Source organism: Pezoporus flaviventris, unplaced genomic scaffold (genome assembly GCF_033815535.1).
Source record: "Pezoporus flaviventris isolate CSIRO_AGI_PZ_B2104156 unplaced genomic scaffold, CSIRO_AGI_Pfla_v1 ptg000009l, whole genome shotgun sequence".
Taxonomy (NCBI): domain Eukaryota; kingdom Metazoa; phylum Chordata; class Aves; order Psittaciformes; family Psittacidae; genus Pezoporus; species Pezoporus flaviventris.
Window position 1 is genome coordinate 2,541,155 of NW_026892557.1, and position 22,425 is coordinate 2,563,579.

Below are 22,425 nucleotides of genomic sequence, written 5' to 3' on the forward strand. Positions count from 1 at the left end.
AGGGGGGTGTTTGAGTTCTCTAAAGAAGTGATCATGGTGTCTTCTGTCAAAGCTTGCAACTCCTTAAACAGTCACATCTACCTTCCTTCCACGTTTGCTCTAAATGATCTTGGAAAGGTGTCGGGACTGGGTTACATGTGTAACAGCAGAGGTGGGGATGTGCTGCATCTGGACCTCACAACTTCACTGCTTGCTGGAATAACCATCAGGAAATGCCCTGTCCTCCACCTACCTCTCCACAGGACTTGTGTTTGTACAGAGAAGCATCCCTGACACTGGCTTGCATGAAGATGCTGTGCTGTTAGCCTTGGCTGGCGTGAAACATCTTGGTATCTCATGAGCTGTGAAACTTGACATATGCTAAGGCAGTAACACAGGAAGAGAATCTTTCCTCAAAGCTTTCCTGGAATGTTCTGACAGTATTTAATCTGTCAGGGTCTACTATGCCATTCACATTGATCCCAGTAGGCCAACGAGCTGGAATCAATAATGTCCTTGATCAGCAAATAATTCCACCTTGATCAGAGAATCCTGGTAATAAGAGCTAAAAAAAGATGAGAGACATCGCTCAGGCTGCTCCGCAGAGTGCATGAAATGTGCTGGCATTTAGGTGGGTGTTTCTTGGGGGCTTTTTTGGCTGCTCTTGTCGTATCATGTCACCTAAGCTGTGCTTTTGGAGGAGGGCTGGTTTATTAGTATAACCAGAAAGGGACCAATATGAGGTGCTGCATCCTTCAGTATGGAACTCCCTGTTTGAAAAATGGAAGAGATGAGGGAGAAGTGGGGCATGAAAGGGAGGAAATGATCCCTTGTAATCATCCAGGGGAGCTGGGAGTTCAGCCTCTTTTAGGGGGCTCCATTCCTTTTTAGTAGATGCCTTGTTTACCCTCAGACTTCTCTTGTGTCAGCCCCCCCTCTGCTTCCCCAACCAAAGGCATCATTCCTAGAGAGCAGAAGGGATGCTCAGTCTCCATGGCTCACTCAAGCGGTACCTGTCAGCTAAGACTGGCCAAAGAGAGAGGCCCTGCTGTGGCAGCACTTTTGGTGTGATTCCAAAGGACCTGAATCAAGATGAAGCCACCAGCCTGACACCTACTTGATAGTTACCCTGTCAGGGGTAACCAGGTGGGGTTTGGCTGTAGATACCTAGGTAGACAGAAGTGGCTTCCCCTTCTTTAATGGATGCCCTCCTGTCTCCTGGAGTCAGGGATTTGTGTAATTGGAACAATTTGTTTGGAATGAAATCACATCCCTGGGATTTAGCACCACAGCACTCCGTGCACAGCTCAGAAGGTGGCAAAGGAAGATGGTTTCTACTATACAGCTCTCCCATAGTAGCTGAGGGTATTTTTGTTCTGTGCCATAACCTAGAGCAGCTTAGGACTGGCTGAAGGTTTAAATGGATTCTGAGTGGATGCACTGGAAGAGTCGGTTGTCACTGTGCCAAGCACACACGTGTGGTGTGTTATGTACCCATCACATCAGGTGAGGGGAGGTAGATGTCATCTGCACAAAGCCAGCAACAGTTTCTCATTACAGACCTTAGAAGATGAGGAAATAAAGCTCGGTTTTCAGTTCTTTGTGCCTGTGTGAACCCATCAAACATGAATATGGCTGCTTGCCTACGAGCAGATTAGGGTTTTATTGCTTTTGCCACCTCTGCGATGCTATAAGGCCCGGCTGCACTATATATAGCACAATAAATCTGGTTTATATCAGTGTGAACTTTGAGAGATTTTATTAATATCACGCTCTTGATTTGAATATTTAAATATGCATGGCACGTACAGAACTACTATTTAGCTTATGCTTGTTTTAGTTAATTCTTTTGGATTTATAGAACACCCGTCATTTGCTTGTAAGTGCTGTGCAATTAATTAGAAATACAGTCAGAAATTCCAACCTGCCTTTCTGGCCCATAGAGATTATCCCTCTCTCTGGAATTCATGGCTTATCCATGTGGGCTGGTCGTTCCAGATGGAAGCTTGGGTGAGAATAAACCTCCAGAGCCTCAGTTGAAACCATATCATGCCTCTAAGGGAAGCCTTCCTGAGTGCAGACAGTTACACTGAAGTTTGTCTGGGAAGGAGGAGAAAAGGTGAGGAATCAACCTTGGAAACATAAGGACCTGAAGGAAATGGGATGGATTTTCAGCAGCTCCTGCAGCCCCAAACCTTTGCTTCCAGAGTTCCCCTTCTTTGTGAGCTGCGGTAGTGGCACTTCTCACAGGGAGCCCTAAAGAGACCTTTCCTTCCTCCTGCTGTGTACTAAAAGCCATAAAGGGGAGGGTGTGGGAGTTAATGCTGCGTTAACTCCCACCGGGATACCCTCAGGCTCTGGAAGGGAATGTGCATTACCATGGTTCTGGCTTTACCTGCCTTCAGCCTCCCTGTCAGCATGAAGAAACAGGCACTTTGAAGGCAGGGACAGCTTGATGCAGAGTATGTGCTGGCTCTTGGTTTCTCCTGCCCCTCTCTGCCATCTCCACTGCCCCCAGACCATGGTCATCAGTAGGATTATAGAAACAACATGGTAGTGGAGCTTGCAGCCCTTTACTAAGTTTTGCATATGCAAAAGTCCACTTCTTAGGAGTGGAAGCCAGAAAGCACGGGGAGAGCATGTCCCAGCTTGGATAAAGAGCTCTTGACCAGACCTCAGTGTATTTGAGGTGATTCTCTTCCCCTTGTCACTGCTGCGTTACCTCTCGAGAGGCTTGCAGAGAGCTGCTGCAGTGCACTATGAGCTCCCTTCCTGTTCACTAAAGGTCAAGTGGAGCCCCTGTGTGTGGCATGAGGTAACATGGCTGTTCTGAGTAATTAGGTTAGAAACACATCTGTGTCTCTTTGTGGTACCCGAAACACTGACTAACATCTAGAAGGGAATAGCAGAGCAGTTGCAAACATGCTTCAGAAGAACTTGTCTCACACTCTGAAATATACCCACTGTTGCAATAAAATTAGCATGAAGGGAAAATGCCAAAGAAAGAGGAGGTGGAGAAGCTGTCAGATACTTTGCAAGTGCTGGTTTTAGTTCAGCAGCAGAGATCTTGGGGTCAGGTTTGTTCCTCTGTTCTGTTTAGCACCTAGCACTAGGAGGAGATAACAAGAGAGAAGCAGCAGCTCTGGAGCTCATGGTCCATGTTCCTGGCTTCAAAAGCATATTCACTGCTTGCCTGTTGGTTCAAGGTACAACAGGCAGCACCAGTGGTGCCAGCACAACAGAGCTGCTTGAAAATAAGGCGTTCTTGAGCAGTTGTATCCCTCCTCCAAGGGAGGTGGAGCTCCTTTAATCTCCTTCCCCTTCTCCCTTTTCCAGCTGACCTCTTGGGCTCAGTAAATAACACCCCAGGAGGCTGCAGGAGTCAGCCAACAATGAGTAGCCTCCAAAGGGGTCAGAATTCCACTTTTGCAGTCTTTGCTAAAGGATCCACAATCATTGTTCATTTAAGTTGTGTTTATAAATACTGTCCTTGCCTTTCTTTCACCCTCCCAGCTTTAAATGTGATTCCAGAGGGGATTTTCCTAGGGTTCAGCGGGCACCCCGTGCCTAAACCAGCCCAGACTCTGCCTCTTGGAGTGCCTGGTGTTGCTTTCCTCGTACCATTCTCTGTTTGAGAATGGCTCACCTGCCTGAATACAGAGCAGAGGGAGATTGAGCTGAGCCTTTAGAAATGGCTGCAGGGATTTGTCCACCTGATCCCTTTTTATTTTAATAGGGCATTTAGTTCTCCAGAGCTGCCTCTCAGACCTAATCCTGTGTCTCCACAACCAGGGGGTGTAAGATTCTGACCCTCATTTGGTTAAGCCTTATTTTGGCTGTTTATCCATCCATGTATCCATGAGAACTGGGTGCTTGTTCTGGTTTCGCCTGCACGGAGACTGCATTATGGAGTTCCAGTGATGTTGTGCTGTATGTTGACATTTGTATTCTGCTTTTGTTTTGAGGTGAAGTGAGGGAAGTCCAGAGAAACTGTTTAAATCCATCTGAAGGAGTTTGCATTCACCTCCTTACATAGGGGCTTTCCTTGGCAACACTGTTGTTGAGGTGTGTTTGCAGTAGGGATCCCAGTACCATCCCAGCACAGTAGGTAGACTGCAACTGGGCCCTGTGTCCTTGCTTGTTTTCTTCAGTGGTGGACTTGGCAGTGCTGGGGAGTGGTTGGACTTGATGATCTTAAAGGTCTCTTCCAAGCTCTTGGATTCTGTGACTCTGATTCTTTTCACACAGCTGAAGGCACAGGGACATTTTAGGGTTCAGGGGACATGGTTTTCAGTTGGATTCAGGAATTGCTGGGAAATGGGCACTGAGGGGAAAACAAAGGGGAGCACGAATGGATGCTTGATACATCTCTATAGTAAGCATTAGCAGCGCTAATGTCATCACACCCTGTGTTGTGCCATTGCAGGACATCTTCAGTACCACTGCAGGTATCATATGGAGCTGGCATGTAAAGACATCCAAGGTCTTGGACCTTGCTATGTCCTTCCAGCTCTGTCCTGTGACAGCTCAGAGCACTGTTTCTTTGGTCTGTTGTCCTGGATGGTGCATGGACACCAAGAGTCTCTGGGAAATAACATGGGAAGGCAAGCCTGTTATCAGGATGTTTAAGTTCAGCCTGCAAGGATCCAGTCCTTCCCTGAAAATAGTTGAGATGCAGCAAATGGGAAGCAATTGAAAATCAGTGGCTAAGCTTCCTAGGATTTTTTGTGTCACATAAGCTACTCTCTGGGGCATGATATGGTCATTACCTTTGTCTTGTTCTTCAGCCTAGAATGGAATCGACCCTATCTGCTTCTGGATAGAGGTGCACAGAGAGCAAAAGGTCTGCTTTCAGGATGTGAATGGCTCTGAACTTGGGTAGGATAAAACAGGGAGAAGAGAATCCCCCCCTTCCTTACCCCTCCCTGGGAAATGGGGAAGGAACTGGCTTTTAGCTGCTCCCTTCCCATGCCTTGAGGACATAGGGGAACACAGGTGTGCCCATAGAAATGTGTGAAGACATGTGCATGCTAATGGCACCTAAATATAGCAGCTACTCCATGCTCTTGTTAACCTGTCAAATGACTACTTGCTCTCCTAGGCTGTGTCAAATCCTGGTATTACTCACCTCCATGACTAATTCCTTATGGAGGGCCCCCGAAGAGCTTTAGAAAACAAGTCCTCTTGCTCTGGGGCACAAAACTTGTCTTTTTTGCTGGATTTGGTTAATGAGAGGGGAGAAACTGCTGGCAATAGACTCATCCTGCACTGCAGACATGGAGTCCTCAAGCAGGTTTTCTCCATGGTGCCCTTGGGAGGAGCTGTATGCACCGTGTCTGCAGGAAAGCCCAGAGCTGTTAATTGGAACTGGTGGGCTCTGCAGGAGGAAGATGGGATGGGAACAAGCCTTGGGTGGGATTTCACTTTCACAGGCATCTCCAGTGCAGATGCTCTCCAGCTAGGACTGAGCTGCTTAGCAGTGCACAAGAGGATCATGCGGCCGCAGAGGAGTCTGTGTCTGCTTGGAACTGCAGGGGGGGAATTAGGATTGGCAGAGTGTAATTGGTAAAGCTTGTGTTTGGCTGGGATTTTGACTTGCACAGGCCCAGAAAATCACCAAGTAAGTCAGGACCTTAAATTTGCTCTCCAGCACCTCTGATGGCCAAGTGTACCCAAGCACGTTGATTCAAGATGGAAGAGTGCCACCTATTGAGTCTCGCATCTCCCCTCCTTCAGCGGGCTACAACGTTATCCCATCCAGGTACTTTCCAAGCCCAGGTCAGCATCCTTCATGTGATGGGAAGGAGCTACAGCCTGAGGTGGTAAACTCATACAAGCGAAAGGCAGGAGGATGCACTGCAAACTGTGTGGGGTTCATTTCACACAGATGTGCTGTGTTAAAGCAGTGAATGTCAGCTGCAAAAGTTGCCATCAGGAAGCTTCCAACTATAGACCTTTTTCTGGAGCAAATAGTTATGGGCAGGTTATGTTAACGTAGCTTTATGTACATTAGGTTGTTTGATTTGGTGGCTTTGGGTGAAAGGAGCAGGGCTTTCTTCAGAGGAGGTGTTGGATGCGTAAGCAGGTTGTTTGCTTGAAGTCTTGTGTCCATGGTTGAGGCATTGCTGGAAGCCACCTAAGAGCCCGCTGCCTCTGTCAGCAGCTTGGCACAGACTTTGTTTCCCACCTTGGAGAAACACTGAAATCCCTAAGAGGGGAGATACCAGTTCCCAGACAAAATGGTTCACCTTTAAAAACATACACACCCCCACCCCCCCTTAATTCTGAGTAACTTGCCTTCTCGTTTCCTTCCCATGAGAGATGGTTTTTTCCACCTGCTCAGAGCACTCTTCCCTTTGGTATTTCTTGCCTTTTTTTTCTTTCCAGCTTCTTGGTTTTTATCCTTTTGATGAATTATTCACCTCTCTTGGGGTTTGTTTTGGGTTTTCTTTTCTATTCTCTTTGTGTTTATCCTCACAACATACAACTCCCAGTCAAGTTCTCATCAGAAAAGCCACTGTATTTGTTGGTCATTCATTTCCCAGTGTTATATACGAGGATGTATTGTAAATCATTTAGCATCATCTTGTGTTGCCCCTGATGTGCTGAGCCAACTGGTTGCATATTTCTGTGAGTAGTTGTGGTTTATCCCGTGGTTGTGTTGGTCCCCAGGGTGTAAGTGGGACCTGTGACTCCAGCGACCTGCTCTAGTGGGAAGTATCCCTGCCCGTGGCAGGGGGTTGGAACTGGGCGAGCTTTAAGGTCCCTTCCAACACAAACCAGTCTGTTGATGCTGTGATCTGCACACTGTGTGGTTGTAGATGCATCTTTGCCTTGACTAGCTTATGTGAAGGGCGACTGTCATCCTCAATCGGGACATACCTCTTTCTGGTGCTGTCAGCCACAGACTGAGGGCATATCAGCCCTTAGCAGTGCCAAGAAGAAGGGAGAGATTCCCTGGAGCCCAGGAAGCTAAGCAGGAACTTGGCGTGCTTTTAGCCTCATGCCTGATACCCTCAGACTCTCTTCCCTTTCGTTAATTCCACTGCTGAAGCTGAAGAGCACGTATTAAAACTCTAAGGAGGCATCTCTAGTAGTTGTTCAAAATCAGTTCATTTTTTATTGGATTGGAAGGCAGGCTTCATGGGCCAAACCCACCCCTTGAGGACCGGGGTAGGGAATTGCAGACCGTCAGGACTTATCTGGGTAATTGACTTTCTCTCCTGTGTCCACCCTCTCTCTCACAGTCACCTAAGGAACCCTCCCCATCATCACTTCTCTGCAGTGCTGATGCTGAGAGGCCTTTGTGCCCAGCAGCCTCAGCCATGGAGATGTATTAAATTAAACATAGACACACACCACAGCCCTGAGGCTATTAACCCCCCCCTGCATGCAAATAATCCACTGTGGTCTAAGTAGAATAACTTATGTTTAGACCCTGGTTCTTGCCCAATTCATTTCCACACCTGCGGGAGTGACCTTCAAAACTTGCTCCAGGCTCTTGTCTCCAAAGTCATTTTCTCATTAGTGGCAATGAAATGCATTGTGGAGCTCTTGCTGTGGCTCTGCGTCTCTGGGGAGGCGAGTGCAGAACAACACTGCAGTCCCTGCCCACAAATCACACTCCTGCTTGTTTTTTTTCCCCGAGTCCTCCTCCCTTTGCCTCCACAATCATGTAATTAAGGTTAAAGAAGGTCCTTGCAGTGTGTCCCCAAAGGTTGCAATGAGCAGGAGCTGCCATTGGAGACACTTTGGGGACGTGGATGTGCTGGTGGATGCACTTCAGTGGCTCATAGAAGGTGCTTTGCCCTTTGTCCCACCTCACCTGCCTTTGCTTGGCTGGTCCTAGGACTGAATCTCTCTTAAAACAATACAGTTTATCTCTGTAGTAAACATGCTGTAGAATTGTTTGGTCTGGTACCAGGATAAAACCCCAAACCCTCTGTTGTGCATCGAGTCCTTGTCATCCATCAAGCTGGGGTCACAGTAACTGCAGATCATATGCTCTGGTCTCAAAACCTGCAGGAAATCAGTCTTTGTTACATGGAAAATAAAGCAGTCTATGGGGAAAATAACCATAAATGTTCATTATTTGTACAGGAAAATCAATTTGTAGGCCAATTGACCAAATAAAGTAATACAATTTGCTGGGAAATCCCCCAGGTGTGGCAGGCAAATCACGAAGTGGAAATGGAAGCAGCGGTTTCCATGGATGTCTGCGGTGGTTTGTGGGTGGGAGGGATGTGGGGAAGGGAGACAGAGCTTCAGAGAGTGAAATAAAGGACAGAAAAGGGGTGCTTTAACCAGCTGAAGGGTACTAGTGAAAGGGGGAGAAGGGGAGATGATGACAGACACACAACTGTTCTCAGTTCTCCCTCATCTTGGCATCCACACAGCAAATCTTGGGCAATTCATTGCCATGGAGTGGAGTAAAATCAGATCATCACCCCAGAATGATGGTTCTCATTAAGGGGGTTCTGTATAAGGAAGTTCTGTGGGTCTCATGCCAGTGTAAATGCTGCTTGCCACGTTAGTGCAGAACTGATTGTTTCCAAACAGTGAGCCCAAGGGCTGGGTTCTATGTGGCTGGACAGCTGTTTGTCACAGGTACATGTTGACACTGGTCAAGGTAAAGGAGCTAAGGATGAAGGTGTCAGTCTCTTCCAGTTACCAGAACCACATCCTTTGTGCTGTATGGACTGGAGGTTGTGTCTGTGCAAATATGAAGACAATGAGATTGGGAGAGGGATAACTTCAGCAGTTCTTTACTTGCAAGGATGCATTTGTGACCATAGCACTAGAAGGCATTGCTGAGGTGTTGTAATCCAGTGTGGTGGTTGGAAAGGGCCCACAGAGCTGCTTTTCCACACTGGCTGTGAATATATTGCCCCTTTGGCTTTGGAAGTGCAGCGGGGTGCTCCTGGCTCTACAGCGGCCTCTCTGTGTTGACTTAGCTCATCGGCTTACTTATCTCCATCACACTTTGCAGCACTGTGGAACAGACCCACTGCTCCTCACTGGCCTTCCAGCTGTGTTAAAAGCCCTTAAATAACCAGAGCTTACAGACCAGGTTGTGCTTTCCAAATGAGAAGTACTGCACAGTGGCAGCATCGCTGTAGCAGATGACAGGCTTCTTGGCACAGCTTCCCCTTGCTTTTGGCTCTCTGTGCCAGGGAAGGGGCTCCAGGGAGGCTGTGGCTTCACTTCGCTGCATGCAGCAGGTGTCAAAGCTTCTCATTTGTAAAGAAAGGTCCTCCCAAAGGCTGGAGTGGTGCTGCAGAACATGTTCTGTGTAGACAAACCCTGCCACTCAGCCACAGCTGTGCATCGGGGAACCACAGAATGGTTTGGGTTGAAGGGACCTTAAAGCTCATCCAGTTCCAACCCCCCTGCCACAGGCAGGGGCACCTTCCACTAGAGCAGCTTGCTCCAAGCCCCATCCCGTCGTCAGGATTGTCAGGATTAGACCTAAAGAGCCTGCTGTGGCACAATCATTCCCAGAACCTGTTGTCTCCGTGGCTACAGCTCTTAGCTCTATGCTGAATTCCTTCCTCAGCTTGGCCTCTGGTCATTGCCAGCATGTGTAAACCACCTCCAAGAGACCCTGATAAGCACAGTTCCCAAAACCTGGAATAGTCTTTGTGGTGTGAACTGCCTTAATTTGTGCCTCACCATTGCTGTCTGTTCCCTTCTGCTCCCTCTGTACTTTGGGCCATCCCTCCCGTGCTGGAATGATTCCAGTGTAACGCTGGTGCCACTGGAAAGAGCTGGTGAGTAACAAACCTATTAGTGGTCAGGTTAAAGGGCTGGCCTGCAGCTAAGGGGGAGGCAGGAAAATAGATGCAGCAGAAGGCTCTGCTTTTATTCATTTGTTCATTACTGAACAGGAGCAGGAGGTGAGGACCTGGACAGGGACAGCTTCTCCTGCCCCGACCTCAGGTTTGATGGGGGAGCTGGTAAGTGCAGGGCAGCACAACTGGGCCTGCGCTGGCTTTGCTACCAAAGCACTGGTAGCACATTGGCCTAGAACATCTAATGAAGGCCCAGGGGAGAGAGGAGGATTATCTTGGAAGGCAGCTTGACCCTTTCTTAGGTGTTTACACTCATCGCAGCTGAAAGGAGATGCACACCCAGGGGGATGTGTGGGCTCCCTTGCTGGGTAATTTCCCTAACCAAAGCCATTTGAGCAGGTTTATTATTTGTGAAAGTAAAAGGAGAAGTATTCCAGGCTCTCGGAACCTCCTCCTTTCCTTTTCCCTACCTTTAGCAGCAACAAAAAGCGAGTGAAAACGCTGTCTGGACTTGAGGGTTTCCTTCACATATGGAAAAGATTTTGCATTCTTGAGCTCCCAGCGTTGGCAGCGTGCAAACCTCCCCTCCTGCCTTCCCCCAGCATTCCCGGTCTGTTCCCTGTATTTCCCAGCTCTACGTATACAGAAGGAATGCATGTGCTGCATAAAATCCAGTGGAAATCAGTATTGAATCACGGGCATGTGGATCCTCTTGCAAAGAGCTTTGATCAGTATGCAGACTCTGGGCATTTGCATCTCTGTGCTTTAAAGGGATGCTGAAGAAGTGGTGTCCATAGGGACTGCACCTGCTCATCTTCTTGGGTCAGTTCCCTGTGGGATCAGCCAGTCAGGGTTTGGCTGTCAGTTGAGGTGGACTGGAAAAGCTTTGCTTTCATGTGCTTTTTTCCTTTTCCATGGAGCTTTTTGCCTCTCAGCTCTCCTTTCCATTGCTGGGATCAATTAAATGCTCACCAGGGACTCTCTCTGCGAGGAATCTTTCCTTTCCTGGTTGGCTTTGAATGTCGCACCAGGACGTTCAGCTCTTCTGACCTTGCTGCAGTAGCTCCCAGGGCAGGAAACCTTTCCTGACCCTCCCTTCCTGTCTCTCCCCGAAGTCAGGCCGATGCTCCCCGCCCGTCATTCCAGCTGCAAGGCTCTCCCAGGGATCTTACGCAACTGTTGGGCTTTTGGTATTCTTGGCTGGGAGCACATGGCTCCAGGGGAGAGCCGTGAGGGGGTTGGATGAGTGGGGGGGGACAGATTTCATTCTGTAGCTCTATTGACTCTTCATAGCCACATAGAGAGGAATTTCCCCCTCCTGTTACCTGCAGGGAAGGAACATCACAGCTGTTTTCTTCTTCATATTTCTGATGCTCCTATGCTTTCGTGATCAGGCTCCCGGGTTTCTCCACTCAGGTAACCCACCACTGTGCCCAGGTTGTTGGGATTTATACTTGTAGCTGCATCTCTGGACGTGGGTAATGGGTAGCTTGCAACAGCGCATTGCTCCCCATCTGATTTTTCCTGGGGCAAGGAAATGTGCTTGTCTGTGATTTGGGAAAACAAAGGCACCCCCCACCCAGCCAGTGCTTTGAGAGGCAGTGAAAGCAATTAAACGGTGTCAGAAGACCCAGGGAGGGTGAGGTGGTGAGTGACTGAGGGCTGGGCTGACGCAGGCACGCCTGGGTGGAGAGCTGGGCATGCCTGGGGAATAGAGGGTTATTGACTCCATCTCCAGCTGTGTTTCGTTAGCTGGAATCATAACCCACAATATTAATCTCTAACTATGTATAAAGGGAGCCCTAATACACGAGGCAGCTCTGCAGTGCCCTCATCACTCACCCTTGCAAAGGCTTTGGGAGTTGCAGAAACCTTTTACTTCCTGGTCACCACGCTCAGCAGGGAGAGGAGGTGATGTTCTGTCCAAGGGGTGGGGAAATCCTTGTGTTAGGAAAGGGAGGTGCAGGCTCTGAAGAGGTTTCCCCTGAGCTGAGTCAGTGTTTGCCCTGACAGCAAACATCTTTGACTCCTCTCAGGCATGGAGGAGGCGGTGCAGGGTAGGGGAGAGCACCCGTGAGATAACTGACTGCAGCAGGGTTTTGGCTGGATTTCACCCACAGATGTATTGTGGGGAGCAGGTCCTCAGTGAGGATCCATCCTCCATTCCCCCTGCTCTCAGGGCTGGAATCTGTTCTTTATACCACCTTCTGCCTGTACTCCCTTGGCCAGGGTGCTGGCAGGCAGCCTGGCTTTGCTGGGCTGAGCTATAAGATGTATTTAGTGCTCCATATACTTCATCCAAGGGTGCTGCTCCTGCACTAGCAGCTGGTGGCTCTGGAGCTATGGAAAATGCTCCCTCTGACCCACTGGCCACACCAGCCCTACCAGTGTAAGGAAGCCAGCTGGCAAAGCCCACCTTCCCCCTTCCCTTCAAGTGTGTAGAAATGGAGCTATTTAACAGGGGTAGCCAGAGTCCCAAGGTGCCTGATGCTCTGCAGAAGGTGCCTTATTGATTGGGTTGCTCTCCCAGGCATCAGATATCCCAGTGAACATCAACAAGTCAGGAGGCAGTTTGCTTCTGAAAGTACTCGAACCTTCAGGTTCAGTCTCTGGCAGTGTTCAAGGCCAGGTTGGATGGGGCTTGGAGCAAGCTGCTCTAGTGGAAGGTGTCCCTGCCTGTGGCAGGGGTTGGAACTGGATGAGCTTTAAGGTCCCAACCCAAACCAGTCTGGGATTCTGAAAGATCTCTCTAATGACACTGTCACACAAATACAAGCTTTTTTAATGTGAGATCATGAGGTTTACATCAAGTATCTATAAATCCTAATGTACCTCCCATTACATAGCGATGCCACTGCAAGTCCCTTGAGTGTATTCTTGCATCTAACACTGCTTTAAGTACACCGCATGGCAAGTGATGGTTGATAAACCTGAATCTGACTGCTCGTCCCTCCACATACTGCTCCGCTCTGTAGGTACTTGCCTGTCCTGTGTCTGTACCAAAGTGACGAAGGGCTTCAGCAAAAGCCATAGTCACAGGGATGAGTCCATGCATGGAGAGTGCTTCTCACAGTTGAGTGTGTTTTCTTTGTAGCTTGGACCAGTGCCCTTTCAAGTCAATGGAAAGACGATTGTAGCAGGCTCTGGCCCAGGCTTCTGGCTACCTTTGTGCTTAATTTAAAAGTGATGTGTATCTACTGTGAATGCCTCTAAACAGATTAAGCAAGTGCAATTGATTCAAAACTGGCTGTAGATGAACATAAAAGGCAAAATTGATTAGCTCAGTCTATTTTAATTTTCTGGGAATAGGGAAAGAAATAAATAAACTGCCCCAAACCTAATGGCACAAGTACAAAACAAGCACAACTTAAAAGGAAAGGCATTGCCAGTGCTGGAATGCAAGTGTTTGCAGGGACAGAACAAAAGCAGTGCAGGTCATCTGTGAGCAGAGATTGCTGCAGGTGCAGGTGCGCTTTCTCTCTTCCATTCATGTTTAAAGGAAGAAGCTCTGTGTGTGTTAGGTAGTATCATAGCATCCCAGCCTGGTTTGTGTTGAAGGGACCTTAAAGTTCATCCACCTCCAACCCCTGCCACGGGCAGGGACCCCTTGCACTAGAGCAGCTTGCTCCAAGCCCCTGTGTCCAACCTGGCCTTGAACACTGCCAGGGATGGGGCAGCCACAGCTTCTCTGGGCACCCTGTGCCAGCGCCTCAGCACCCTCACAGGGAAGAGCTTCTGCCTAAGAGCTCATCTCAGTCTCCCCTCGGGCAGGTTAAAGCCATTCCCCTTGGCCTGTCCCTACATCCCTTGTCCCAAGCCCCTCTCCATGTTTCCTGCAGCCCCTTCAGGCCCTGGAGCTGCTCTGAGGTCTCCCCTTCAGGAGCCTTCTCTTTTCCAGGCTGAACAAGCCCAGCTCTCAGCCTGTCTTCATATAGATACCTATAGAGATCCGTACATACGTATTTGTATATTACATATATAGGCTTATAGATCTCTGTGTGTCTATATATAGGTGTCTATGTGTGCAGCAGCTTTAGGCATATTCCAGGAAGGAATAAGCATTCTGAGGAGCAAGGGAGGGGGAACCTGGCTTCCAGGTCTAGTGGGCTGTTGCTCTGGGTTCAGTGTCTCCCTGTTTGCTGCACTCTCACTCTTGTTAGAGCTGATGAGTCCCTGGGCAGTCACTGAGACCTGGTAAGTGCTCCAAGGTACCGTAATGGCCATAAAATGATTTTTAGTGTCTGCTCGGTGCTGTTCTCTTCAGGCTGTGGAGTCACAGCAGGGAGTGAATTGTGATTATTTTGAAGTGGAAATTTGCACAGCCCTCGCCTCCCCCTTTAATTGTTATGATAAATTGCAACTTCAGACATACATATATAAAGCTCTGGCATGATAAAGCTCACGCTGATTTATGCCCTAGCTTTTCAGCATGACTGAACTCTGGTGCACGTACTGCCCTCCTTTGCTCTTCCTCTCCTTCCCCTGCCTCTCCTCCTCCCTGCTGTCTGTTAGCTGGAGTCACTAAGGTGGCTTTACACAGAGGGTAAGCTTGGTGCACATTCCAGAACAGGAAAGGGACCAGGGGTGGAAATACCCCTCAGTATGCAAGAAGTATTTAAGGGTAGGAGATGTGTGTTTTATATGAGATGCTCCTTCAGGGAGCAGTGAGAAGCCTTTGTGCACAGGGCCGTGTGTGTGTATCCCTGCCACTGTTACTGTGGAGGGAGCCCACAGGGTGAGAACTCGCTAAAGCCTCTGCAGCTTCATCCAGGTACTTGTGATACTTGGAGGTGTGGGAGCGTTCACCTTGTTGCTGTCCATGGGTTTGTCCTCTTCACATCACTCCCAAGAAGAAAATGTGTGTTAGTTTTCCTTGCATCTATGTGTTTCCCCATTTCTAAGCCAGTCTGGCCCATTGCTCCTCTCTCCCTTGGGTGTCTGCTGTTCACAGACAGCTGTGTTCTCGGCTTGGACATGCATCAGAATGGGAAGCTAATGTGCTTCCTTGGGGTGATGCCTTCCAGATGGATTTAGCCAATTATCACAGCGATTAGGGCTCCCCTTAATGACCACAAATGGAATTCATTGATGGAGGTAAACAAGAAGTTTTTGCTTTGTATTTGGGGAAAGTTCTCCATTTGTTCAATTAAAACAGCCTGGGCTCTTCCAGCACTTGGGCTTCCTCCATCCTCCCCTGTGGAGCCCGGCTGACTCCAGGACCATTTTGCCAGGTTTATGTGGGAAGTTGGAGTCCATATTTCAGAGAGCCTGGTACCAGTTAGGTGTTACTCTGCATTTACTCCACCTATTGACGCGCTTCTCTTCCTTGATATGGTCATGTTTCTTCTCTATGACTTGTCCTATCGAAGGAAGTCCTGTTGAAGGGAGTATTCCTGCATTACCTGTATGAAGAACATGCAGGAATCTTTTCTCCACTTCCCCTCACTGTGGTTCCCTTCCCTGTTTCATGATTGTATTTGTTTAAACGCTGAATTCTGGGGGGCAATGACATGATGGTCTCCTTGTGTCTCTGTGTACATCTTCCTCTTGTCTTGTGGCTGTCTTGGTCCATCACAGGTCAGGCTAAACATGCCAAGTGCTAGAAACATGTTCTGTCACAGTGAGAGCTAAAACCCATCAGGCTCTGCATTAGGCTGCACTAGGCTCACACAAATGGTACAAACCTAGAGTAATCTGTCACACATTCTCACTACATGCAGGCTGGGAGGTTGGGGTCATGTTGTGCTGTGTTCTGCACACAAATACACTTGCAGTGGGAAAGCAGCTTTTGCCTCCTGGGAGTTCTCCTGCTGTTCACTTGTGTCGTGTCAGAAGGGGAGCACACTGCCAGGACCACCTAGGGAAGGTCTGCACAAGGCAGGACCTGCTGGGTTCACCTGAGCATGCAAGTGAACAGTGAGAAGGAGCCTCAGTAATTCAAGATGAATTCATGTGGCCTGTTCGCTGGTGTGAGGGGCAAACTTGCTGCTGGCTGGCATGAGCAGTTTTCCCTTTGCAGTCAGAAGTGGCCTGGATTATCTGGATCACGTCCTCCTGGGCTGCTGGCAAAGGTTTAATGTAATCCAGTATGCTATGTTAATGGACAATGTTTGATAGGTAATACTCTGGAGAGAGAGTCTGGTGCCTAATTCTGCTGCCATCTCCCTTTCCTATTGGCATGGATGAGATGCAACCTAGGAATGAAGAAGTGGGAAGAGGCTGGAAGTGCATGGCTTGATTAGAACTAGAACTACACAGAGATGTGCCTCTGCTGAAAAGGCATGTGCAAAGTGAACACAGCCTTTGCCCACCCAGCATCAGCCTGAAACCTGCACTGATGCCATTTGAGGCTTCCTGGTCCTGCATTGCCTAACCAAATTCTTGTTTTCTTCTCTTCTCTCCCTGCCCTTGCCCATCCCACCTAATTCCATCCTGTGGCAGAACCGGGGTCGCCTGGCAGAGAAGAGGACAATCCCCTTACCTCCAACCAAGATCCCGAAGAAAGAGCTGACCTCCGTTTTCTCGCATAGCGACGACAGCGAAGAGAGCGATAAGAGCAATGGTCAGCACCCCGAAGTAAAGCAGGAGGAGGATCTCCACATCAGTATCATGAAAAGAAGGTAAACTCCTGCCAGGGAATGCTGCATTGCAAGAGCAGAGGCAGAGAAAACTGGGCAGCGGGTGACCAGCCTTTGTGGGGTGCCAGTGGAGTCACCTCCAGGGCCTGAAGTTCAAGTGCAGATGTCACATTACAGCTCAGAAGGATTAGTTGGCTCCTCTTTGCTACTGACTCACTCCTGTTTGGGGTGAGTAGGGCTCTATGGAGCCTTGTGTTTGCACCAGAGGTGTCTGGATTTGCAGTTGTATTTCACCCTCTGTCCAGAATTCTCTGTCTTTGTGTCTGATGAGGCCAAAGAATTCCATGACCAGGAAGTCATCTGTAGGCTTTTTACATAACTGTTTGAAAATACACAGAGGTGTCTGGGTCCAAAGTCCTGCTTTTTACTTTCAGTTGTCTCCAGGTTGTGGTGCAATATAAACTGGATAATTCAGTGTTGGGGAACAGAGTTTGGGAAGGAGGTAGCAGCACTGATGACGTGTTACTGACTACAGGTGTCAAAGAGCATAGCTGGGTCTCGCTGATCCTGAGTGCCTCTGTAGCCTAAAAGTAGAAGTACTGGAGCTGCAGTAGGAAAGAGTCACTCAGATACTGGGGCTCATCTCAGTTCTCATGTGTTTTGGTGGTGTCTTTCTCAGTACCATATACATTCAGCCTGGAACCATGCAGGTTTCAAAGAAGAAGGGAAGGGATTGTCTTGAGTTACTGTCACTTGGGCTTCAGTGCCCATAATATTCAGCTGCAGAATTTTGGGTTCTCTCATCCCTCTGATAAAAGATGATGTTTAGAAGACCTGTAACTACAGGAAAATAAACACCTGAAGGCTGTGTGCCTCAGCCTCCCATGCATATCATTGCCACTCATCTTGATTGTCATCTTCCTCTGATGCATAAAATCACTCAGATTCTAAGACAAGCCCTATAAAAACAGAGGAGTGGAAACCGAAGGCATGTAATTGCTTTCCTTATGTTTTATGTGTTTCTTGCTCCTGAGCAGATAAGTTGTTCCCCCCCCTCCCCGCCCTTTGCTTTCCAACAGATGCTGGTACATTGAGCAGCTGAGAGCTTGAAAGCAGGGAGACAAAACAGTAACCAGCCCCTCTTGTAAAACCCACCTGTAATTAAAGTGTGGGGTTAGCACTGCAGCTTTGGGTCCTCATTCTTATCCTGAAACCATAAAGGTGTTTGGAGAATGCATGTGCACAGGAGCCACAGAGGGGAGGGAACCCTCCCCATGAGCTTTGGTGTCCTGCCCTTCTTCTCCTGCCCCCTTTAATTATGCCTTTAATGCTGCAGAATGACAGTGCTGGGTTGTCTCATTAGGAGGGAGAACCACACGCTCACTGTCTAATTGATATGCTCGGCCCCCCAAATACAAAGTGCTCTTATCTTCAATCTTTAATTACTGTAATTGCTTTGCCTTGTTTATTAGGAAATGAAGGGAAAATACTTAATAGTTACTAGGCAGCGGTCCCTCAGCTAACCATGCCTGTGCTTTCCAATCAGTTTGGCTCAGGGTCTCTTGTTTAAGCTTTGTCTTGATTCCTTAGGGGAGGGCATAATTCTTCCCAAGTAGTTTAGACTCTCCTTGCTTTTGTACAGTTCTGCTCCTTTCCGTTTTCTGGGGAGCTCTGGTAGAGTTTATAGGGGAAGAACTGGAATAACTGGGGCAAACAGGGGCAGGGGGCTCAATGAGTGCAGTACCAACAGAGAAAGAGCACATAATTCAGTATATCCAGTGCTCCAATCCCTCAGTATTTCCAAGCATTTTATCCCTTGTGAATGGGTCTCCCAGCCTTCCTGTCCCAGACTGCCCCTTTCCACTGGTTCAAGAGCAATGGATGGAGAGGGATGTGACTCCAGTCCTGCTGAGGAGCGTGCTCTGCCTGTTCCCAGCATCGTTATAGGGACGGGGGCGGAAGGTGTGATGGGGCTGGCTCCAGGGACAGCAGCAGCATCATAAAGGCCAGACAGCTGACAGACATGACAGCTGGGGCCCGTCAGAGACAGTGCCCCATCTGCTTGCTGCTGTTAATTCACCTGTTGTATCCTCCCCCATTGGTGATGGATTGGGCTGAGGTTTTATTGTCTCCCACTGAGAAGAAGAAATAGGTTAAACTGTGATAGCAGAAAACAAGGTCAGGGCCTGAGCAAACCTGTGTTTTCCTCTTGTTCCCCTGGATGGCCCTCGTGCACACCTGCATTCATGTGCCATTATAACCACTTGCATTGTACACTGTTGCCTTTTCTTTCATCTCCTATTCCTAATTTCCTTTATACTGACCATTTCCTTCTGCTGTTGGCACAAGGGAATGCTTTCTGCTACTTTGAGGTCTGGGCACTGGTGAAGAAAAGACTCCAGGGATTAGAATATGAGTCAGAAGCTTAGTTTCTTGGCTGGTCCCTCACCATAGCCTTTGACAGTGATTGTCTCCGTGATCTTAGGCAATTGCCCATGGTAATGGCCTTCAGAGGAGATCTGAAGCAGAGAAAACCTGCCTCAGGATGTTCTTGCAGCCCTAGAAAGGAGCAGAGACCTGGAACTGTTACTGAAGTCAGTGCATGCCAGCTCATTTCACAGCCAAGTCCTTGCAAAACTGTGTCACTGCTGACACAGACTGTGAGCACTCAGCTCTGAAGAGGACTGGGACAGTGTTGGCAGAGGAAAATCCCTTTTCTTTTGATCACATTTCTGGTTCCTGAAGATCTGGCTCTTTTACAACACTGCCTGCATGCACCATGGCAGCCACGTCACCTGTATGGTTATTTTGGTCCTAATGATACCGGTATAGCTGAGGTGGTACAAGAACTAGAGCAGGCTTCAATTAGAAACCTTGGCTTCATGAAGCCTTTTTCCTCACAGGCTGTGAGCTGAGCTGCCTCTTCCCAGCAAGAGAAGCTAAAAGTTACAGAATCACAGAACCAGCAGCATGGGTTCATCCAGTTCCAACCCCTGCCATGGGCAGGGGCCCCTTCCACTGGAGCAGCTTGCTCCAAGCCCCTGTGTCCAGCCTGGCCTTGAACACTGCCAGGGATGGGGCAGCCACAGCTTCTCTGGGCACCCTCACAGGGAAGAGCTTCTGCCTTAGATCTATCCTAAATCTGCCCTGTTTCAGTTTGAACCCATCTCCTTGTCCTGTCCCTGCAGTCCCTGATGAAGAGCCCCTCTCTGGCTACAGATGCTTTTTTGTTACTGCTCTGGTTTATCCTAGGCACAAAATAAGCAAAGCAGAGGAAGTTTGACATGACAAATCCCATTGCTCGTCAATGATTTGGAAAACATTAACTTCCTTGCCCTCATTGGAGCATTCCATCCAACACTGATAGATGCATTACCTCAGAAAAGCCCATGAGCTTTTCCACACTGAGGTTCAAACTGCCTTCAAGGATCTTCATTATGTTATCCCAAGAACTAGTGTAAAGCCAGCATAGCCATAGAATAAGGTTCAGCTTCAACACGAAGATCCTCATATGCTGTTGGATTTATGCCCAGCATTGTCTTATGGTGTATGAATTGAATTTGGATTTTAAAGACTGGGATTTCTCATTAGTATGGGAGGGGAAGAGAAGGGGGGGAATGTAATGATAGCAGCTGAGATTTAAACAGGGTAGGTTAGGAACTGCTCATGCAGAGCTGTAAGTCCCCAGCCAAGTGGGATGGCTTGGCTAATAATGAGAGGCAGTAAATACTTAAGAACCTGTTTAAAATGGTGGAATTTTTTGACCTTCCTCTGAAAGAATCCTTTGGAATATCAGTAAACACGTACAGTGAGCTGAGAGTGGGCAGGATAGCAAATGGGGCTGTAGCAATAGGACGTGTTGGGGTGGGACTATTCTTTAGGAACTGTAGTGATAGGACAAGGGGTAAGGGGTTAAAACTTATACAGGGGAAGTTTAGATTGGATATAAGGAAGAAGTTCTTTACTGTAAGGGTGGTGAGGCACTGGAATGGGTTGCCCAGGGAGGTTGTGAATGCTCCATCCCTGGTGGTGGTCAAGGCCAGGTTGGACAGAGCCTTGGGTGCCATGGTTTAGTGTGAGGTGTCCCTGCCCATGGCAGGGGGTTGGAACTGACTGATCTTTACGTCCTTTCCAACCCAAACCATTCTGTGGTTACATGATTCTATGTATGGCAAAAATGGCTTGGAAATTCTTTTGTGGATTGGGAGCAAAAGGAGGAGCAGATTCTACAATGAGAGCATACAACAGACGGGGGTTCCTTGCCTTGCCATTGCTCTGAAATGAAAGCCATTTTGAGGAGCAGTGAAAGTTGTCCTGTAACAGGGTGTCTATGCAATGAGAAGCAGATTCCTGGAGAAGCTCATTGTGCCCTTAAATCCTTCCTCAGCTTTTTATATCACTCCTCACACCCCCAGAGCTTCTCTGGGCCTGTCAGCAGCGTGACACACATGACATTAGTGTTACTTCAGACCAGAGGAGAGCATTTGAAATGAAGATGCTTACTCAAGGAGTGATGGGACACTCTCTCCTTGCCCCTATTCAGACATGAACATGAATAGCATCCAGACAGGGGCAAGTTGCTCTCCCCTGTCCCCCAGCATCCTTCACCTCACAGACTGGTTTGACAGCAATTCTCCTCTCTCTGCCCATTTTCTAATAGTGAAATTACTGACCTGCACTAAGCCTTAATGGCTCGTGGCTGTCAGCCTTTCACCGCCTGCCTTTCTAAGTGGAAAGCTATTTCTTACATCCCATAAGGCTGCTGCTCTTTGACTCCCTAATTGATTGAAGATCAAACCCAGGCACCCCCCCCCCATTATATTTGTCACAAGCACCTGCTTGGAATTCAGGGCTCTGAGGCCCCACTGCCTTCTCAGCTGATGTGCAGTGCACAAAACACTGCCTTTACCTTCCTCCTCTCGCTTGGCCTCTATCTGAACTGCTTCCAAACACTGGGAGCACTGCCCTGTGTGACATCCCCGCTCCCATGGAGCTGTTCCATGGCAGGATATACCACACGACGCTGCTTTTTACCTGCTGCCAAAGCCAGAGCATGGCTGGGGGCTCGGCTGAGCCGACAAGCTCTTCCAAGCAGGAGAGAAACGAGACACATGACAGAGCAGGGCTGCAGGCTCCAGCCGTGAACCAGGCTCTTAGATTAGATCCGACAGCCCTTCTTCTAATTGCTGTGACTCAAGGGGAGGGAGGCAGGGCCCCTCTTGTGGCTGGAGACATATTCTGCTGCTTTATGACACTTCTTACACAGCTTCCACGGGTTATTTGCTGTTAATCCCTTCTTCCTTCCCCTGCGACCCTTTATTTTCTATTCTCCTTTCTCTTTCCTCCCTCCTTTCCCCTTTTTCTCTCTCACTTAATAACAGTCACTGTATTCAATATATACATTAAAGAACCCTCTGGGAAGCAAAGGCTGGACATGGGCCAGAGTGCCAGGAAGCATGTCATTGCCCTAATGAGGACATACACTTCATGGGGGAGAGAGGGAGGGAAAATGGCTACTTACTTCCCAGGGATGCTGCAGGATAAAAACAGCAAGAAATCCCTTCTTGCCCAGGAAGGAGATAGGAGAGCAAAAAGCGAGGTGAACTGTGAGAATGAAAGCAAATGAAATCTTGACCCTCAAGTGCTCTCTATATCTCCTTGTATCTGACCCTTGCAACATCAATTCCATGGTGGAGAATAACCCACATGCCCCAAGTCCAGGTCTCAGTCTTGCTGCAATCTTAAGGCCATTCTTCCAGTCATCACGTATGAGGTTTCCTGGAGGGGCCAACCCTTGTTTATTGCCTGCACAAGCTTCTTTATATTGGCTGCCTGAAAACAGCATGGAATGGATACAGGGAGACTGTGGAAGCTGAGACAGTGTGGAAAGAGCAACCTGCTCTAGTGGAAGGTGTCCGTGCCCATGGCAAGGGGTTCAAAGTGGATGAGCTTTAAGGTCCCATCCAACCCAACCCAATCTAGGACTCTATGACTCTGTATTCTCTACTGAACACTTTCTAACTGCTCACACTGTGTCTGACACCTTGGGTTGCTGGGGAGGTGGGAGAGGCAGTAGC

The 22,425-nt window shown here is 48.5% G+C and overlaps 1 protein-coding gene across 8 annotated transcripts in view; it reads left to right on the top strand.

Moving 5' to 3' along the window:
• Positions 1 to 22,425, top strand: part of SAMD11 (sterile alpha motif domain containing 11) — a 134,075-nt gene that overhangs the window by 42,460 nt on the left and 69,190 nt on the right. For all 8 annotated transcript variants that reach the window (XM_061450199.1, XM_061450197.1, XM_061450198.1 and 5 more), the window contains one exon: positions 16,212 to 16,390. In XM_061450199.1, the coding sequence (XP_061306183.1) occupies positions 16,212 to 16,390 (179 nt within the window). The remainder of the gene's footprint in view (positions 1 to 16,211; positions 16,391 to 22,425) is intronic.